Source organism: Pinus tabuliformis, chromosome 2_2 (assembly GCF_031772625.1).
Source record: "Pinus tabuliformis cultivar Carrire ecotype Pingquan chromosome 2_2, CPIR1, whole genome shotgun sequence".
Lineage (NCBI taxonomy): Eukaryota > Viridiplantae > Streptophyta > Pinopsida > Pinales > Pinaceae > Pinus > Pinus tabuliformis.
The window spans coordinates 969,068,951-969,074,968 of record NC_142300.1 but is presented as its reverse complement, the minus strand read 5'-3'; the positions used below and the strand labels follow the sequence as shown (position 1 = coordinate 969,074,968).

General features: G+C 40.3%; 1 protein-coding gene across 1 annotated transcript in view; it reads right to left on the bottom strand.

Moving 5' to 3' along the window:
- The window catches only part of LOC149196459 (delta(14)-sterol reductase-like), a 280,806-nt gene extending 275,299 nt beyond the window's left edge, over positions 1-5,507 (bottom strand). Inside the window, exons 1-2 of the mRNA XM_089405570.1 lie at positions 5,131-5,507; positions 4,929-5,046 (exon numbers count right to left, since the gene is read on the bottom strand). Of these exons, the coding sequence (XP_089261696.1) occupies positions 4,929-5,046; positions 5,131-5,199 (187 nt within the window). The 5' untranslated portion in view covers positions 5,200-5,507. The remainder of the gene's footprint in view (positions 1-4,928; positions 5,047-5,130) is intronic.
- Positions 5,508-6,018: the final 511 nt, after the last annotated feature.

The window sequence follows — 6,018 nt, the reverse complement described above, 5'->3', positions numbered from 1 at the left end:
TATGACGGATGACATGTGTGTAGGGTGAGTGGTTCACCTTCCCCTATTATTGATGACATATGCATAAAGATGAGTGGTTCACCTTCTCCTATGGAATATGAGCAGAATGAGTGGTTCACCTTCTCTTGCAGGTACCCCAATGAGAAGATGCATATAGGCATCTGTTGACATGTCAATGGGACGTGGTACATCCTTTCCCCACATGTAGGATGCTCGTTCCCTACGATCAATTGTTGACATGTCAGTGGGACGTGGTTCATCCTTTCCCCACAAGTAGGATCCTTCCCATGATTGATTGGTTGGCATGCATGTAGGAAGTGGTTCATCCTTTCCCTACTCTCGGTAATTTGCATGCGCCTAGGATGTGGTTTGTCGTTTCCCTACGATGATTGTGATATGTGTTTGTAGGATGTGGTTCATCCTTTCCCTACATGTGTTTGTAGGATGTGGTTTCTCCTTTCCCTACGTGTGGTTGTGAGCAGGATGTGATATTCTCTTTCCCTGATGATGTTCTTTCCCTGATGATGTGATACCTATGTAGTCCGGGACACATAGGAAGTACCTCTCATCTGGCCAATGAGTTGGGAAAAGTGGATAGGAACCATAGCACTACCAATAGATGCATCGTGTACTGTCTTACTTCCTATGTCTAGGATGAATGATGTTTCTTCAACTTGATCACTTGGGATCAAGTCTTGATTATATGGACTGACTTATGTCAGTGGAGAGTGGCAAGGTCTTGTGACTCACTCACGATCAATTCTTCTTCATTATTCATATCAGTGTTCAGCAGAGATGAGATGAGATTCAAAGATAATTCATGGCGACAGGATGGCATGATGATCGGTATCAATGGCTAATGGATTGGCAGGTGGAATTCTCCCTAGTTGAAAGGGAGTGTTAAAATTGGCAACTAGGGCCAAATTCCACCTTGAGTCAGTGCATTTGATGGAGATGATGATTGCATTAAATTCCTCTTTTCGAGAGGACCAAATTCAACTGATAGATCTTCAAATTTGGATAAGGAGAAATGTGTTTTTGAATTTATAAAACATTCATGGGTAACTCATCAAGGTCGGCCTGGGGTTAACTAACCAAGTTAAACCCCTCTCCATCTCCTATAAAAGGAAGTGCCCTCCAATCTCATTTGACATCCAAGAGCATTAATCTCATATGAAATTTGACTCTGAGATAGCCGAGCTTGAGAAGAGGAGGACGAATTTGTTTGGGTCTGTTTTGTGGGTAATTTTGTGTCTCCACTGAAGCTGAATTGCAGCAGAGGAGGAGCCGCACTTAAGAGGGAGTTTGTATGATGTCTAGGCTCATTATGATCAAGTTTCTATCTCTCCTACAACAGGCCGCAGCCCTAGCTGTGTGCACCAAGCAAACCACAGGCCTTGACATCCTTGGACAGAGAGCCGCAAGTCTGGCAGGAGGCTTTGACCTCTTGGACAAGAAATTGTGTCATTCATTTTGTGGCTCAGTCCAGCTGCAAATTAGGACAGAGATGTTTGGAGAGAGGCTGCTGCTCAGAAAGAGGTGTGGGAGGTTTGCCATCAGCCCTAACCAGTGATCATTCTTGCACCAGCTCTTGGGGATGCTCGTATGTGTATAAATCAGCTCGGATAAGGAAGGCCGCAGTCAAGAAAGGGATCCAGAAGCTATGAAAAGGGGCTATAATAGTTTGCTATCAAACCCTCACCAGAACATCAGATCGCAGAAGCTCCACCATCAGTATTTGCCCTTTTCAGAACTGCCTTTTTTGGAACAGCAATGTATCTAAGGACAGTGACTCGGGATCTTCTCATTGGCAAGTCATTTTGACTTTTATATATTGTATTCTCCCTCTGCTGAACATTCGATATTGATAATAAGAAGAATTGATCAAGGGTTTTCCCCGTCTTGGGGTTTTTTCCTTGGCTTGAGCCATATCATTGTGTCCTCTTATCTTGACTTGTCTTCTGCATTTGTTGTATATTTTCTTTCTTCAGTTACTGTCAATAGGATAATAATTCTTGAGTTTGCTAATGGATTAATGAATGGGCTTATATGGAATATTGAAGTAACTGACCTAAGCAAAGAACGTGTTATCTCGAAATTTAACAAAGACTCATTTGTATAGACATCATATTTTGTCTTGTGTATTGGATTCATTGTAAAGTTTCCCCTCGAAGTGGACTGTTATTCATTGACTTTTTATCATTTTCAAGGCAATGGGTCATAACACTATGTGACAGGGTCACGGGGCTAATTTGCCTATAATTATCACCTGGATCTGTTCACCTCTTTGGGGCAGATTTGCATGATAACAGATATCCTTGATCAGCATCTGCTGATTAAGCAAGAGTTGAATAGGATTATTCCAGAAGACATTTACAGGCAATATATTCAGGTTACTTGGATCACAACCTCATGTGAGCTGAATCCTAAGATGGCCTTCTATGTACTCCACGGAGCTGAGGGGCACTCATTGTTTAATGGCCTTGCAGGCTTTGTCAACAGATGCACGCTCTTGGAATCCCACTGGGCCAACTCTGAGTCGGTTCAGCTTAGGGTCAAAGCTGATCATCATACCATATGAGAAGACAGGATCTGCCAACTCTGCCATCTACAAGAGACCAATAGGTCGCAGCACTTCATTTCCCACTGCCCCATTGACTATGAGGTCTATGGTCAGTATTATTGCCTTTTCATAGATTCTCAAAACTCCCACTCCACCTTCTTCTAGTATCTAACCAAGCAATGCTTGGCCTTGTTCATGAGGGAGGCTCAAAGCTGATCATCATACCATATGAGAAGACAGGATCTGCCAACTCTGCCATCTACAAGAGACCAATAGGTCGCAGCACTTCATTTCCCACTGCCCCATTGACTATGAGGTCTATGGTCAATATTATTGCCTTTTCATAGATTCTCAAAACTCCCACTCCACCTTCTTCTAGTATCTAACCAAGCGATGCTTGGCCTTGTTCATGAGGGAGGCTCTCTGACACTGATCTCACTTTCTTCAGCCACCCAACCCCCTCCCCATGGCTGGACACTACCAAGGTGATTGCATCTTTCTTTCTGGTGCTCCCAGCGAATAGAAGCACAAAGAGGCCGGGAACCAACAGTGCCATATCAGATACCAAAACAGTCAGAACCCAAGAGGCATTCTGTGTTCCACCAGCAAGACCCTTACAGAGATGTCGTCTTAGATCCCAAGAAGATTTACATAATACCAGTCAATAGTGGACTTCCTCCAGATATCAGCAGCAGGTTGCATCATCTAGACAGTGAGACATGTCACAGACCAACCCCTCCAGGTATTCTAGCAAATCATCTCTAACGAGTTTCTTTTCCACGATCTCAAATGTTAAGAGTGATGCAAAAAATAGATCATTGGCTCGGGCGTTGAGATTCCCTTCCAAATACTCTCATGCAAGGCATTCTAGGGTTCTGGTTCTCAGTGGTTCTAGCAAGTTTCTGGCTGCACTACTGCTTTGTATTCTAATCTTTAAATTTAGAGTCTATATCTTAGATCTTCTGGTTTAGATAGGCTTTTATCATTCTATTATAGGCATGGCCTTTGCGCTCCTGCTTTCTAATTTGTGGTCATTAGTCGGACATTAATAACATTATCTTATCCGATCTTATCCTATCTAGCTCCATGTAAGATCTTTATGGTTCCTTCTTTAAAAAATAATAGGTATAAGCTGCAAAATATGAATTTCAAGGATTGATCCTAGAGATATTGCCAATTCAAAACAAATTTTCACCCAAAATTTTATATCATCAAACTATCTTGCCGGAAAAGATCACCGACACTTACCATAACATACATAAAGTTCTTAAAAATTAAAAAGAACTTAGAAAATTTTGGCCAAATATTTTACATGTACATTTTGGGAATCATATAGATTCACCAAGGTTTCTACACTTGTAAGAAAAATTATGATTCCCTGTAATTTTCCCTGTGAACCCTAAAGAAATATTTTCTGCACTCCGGGACTGACTATGTTAGTCCGGGTTGTATTGAAAGACAAATAGAAGCAGCAACTTTGCCCCCATCAAATGTGAAAGATGACCAAATGTACCAAACTAGGAAAGTAATAATAAAGTTGCCAGTCATTTTGCTGTTCTGCACTTATCCACACGCAAGTCTGCAAGGATGTTGCCCAGCAGTAAGTTGGAGTGCTTACGTGGTGATCGCTCGGATTTAAAACACGATGGGAGTAAGTTGGAGTGCTTACATGTTAATTACCCGGATTCAAAAACCGATGGGCTTGGTCCCCATTCTAACATGGCCTTAGACCTTGAAAAAAGTTTCATACGGGCTCTCCAGTCCAAAACTATGGCTTAACTTTTCTCATTAAAAAAATAAGAATTAATAATAATAGATATGCATGGGCAGAATCATTTATGTTCATTTTTGCTCAAATTATGTAAATGCCAGTAACGTTGAAGTTTATCAAACCCAGAAATGATGCGATTAATCTGTTTTCACTACCTCAGATCTGCAGTCTATGGTTTGCACTTTATATTGTGTAATGAATCCACAATGGCAAATAATATGTTGTTTTTTTAATCGGAGAGCTTGATTTTGCTGCTACATTGAAAGCTGGATAACTTAGCACTGCCTGTTCTTCATCTCCTAATCTATTCACGTTGCATATAATGCAAGAAGTTCGATTAAATATCAAATTAAGAGTTCAATACTAAATATATATCTATCGACACCAGTGCAGTTGCCTTGGACCGCATTGCTGATCAAGAAAATGGCAACGAGATTGCAAATAAGTTCAAAACCGGCAACGTAATCCAGTCAAGACTCAGGACATGGCATTTAGCCGAGCAGAGGTCATGAGATCGATTCTCATGGGAAGAATCACAGTATTCACAAAATAAATGGAGAAAACATATCGTGTCATAAAATGAACGAGGCTTACCATTACAGCGATAGTAAATCCTCGTCTTATCAGCAAGCACGACCCCAGGAATCTGCTTTCCGGGCAGGAGAAATTGAGCTAAAGCCATATAACAAAAATATGCCAATATAATTCCGGCCTGCAAATAACAAATGCAAGTCATTCTCGGGATTTGAACTTGAACCACCCTTAAAATACCAAGAAGAAGATATCTAAACAGTACCGTGTTCCATGAGGGAAATGCCAGCAATGGGCAGTCCCTTAGAGCTGCTATGAGAGGCCCCGCGTTCATTTTTCTTCACTGCGAACAAAATGCAACAGAACTTCACTGAACAGAGGCACCTGCTCCGGAGGTTTTAATGTTGTAAGTGGCTCCTACTGGCTCCTACTGCTGTGCACGTGTTGGCAACTTCAACATAATAATATTCCATGATGAGCAGTAAATTTGAGTAAATTTCATCTTAGCAAAAGGAAAACCTACATCATGGTTACTTAACATAGTTTGACCATAGTTGAGAAGCCACAGCATTAAAATATGGACAAATGTTGTAGGTCAACTGTTAAACCTTGGAAGCCACAACATTTGCCATCCTGCCCATGGCACATGTTGTAAGGGCAAAATGTTTTCACAATTATTTAAGGATTCATACTCCTTGTCTAAGAGGAGATGTGATAAGGTTTTAGGTGCATGTATCCTCTCTCAAACATGGACAAATGTTATAACCACAACATTCATACATGGGCAAATGTTGTAAGTCATCTCTTAGACCTTAGAACCCACAACATCTAATATGGGCAAATGTTGTAAGGGAAAAATGCTTTCACAATAATTTCAGGACTTCTACTTTTTATTTAACATTTATGTGATTAGGTTTTAGATGCAAATAATGTCTTATACATTGTCTCATTATTCTCATAATTGTTATAGTTATGTATTTTTAATCCTTCTAATTGTGTAATTGTTATGTGCTTGGAACCATTCAAAGTATAAATGTAAGTAGTGTTTCATATGGCATTTTCTTTGACAATTATGTATGTGAAATTATTCATAAAGATGTGTGCTTAATGGTTAATATTAATACATACATGTAATTGAGACACATATATAATT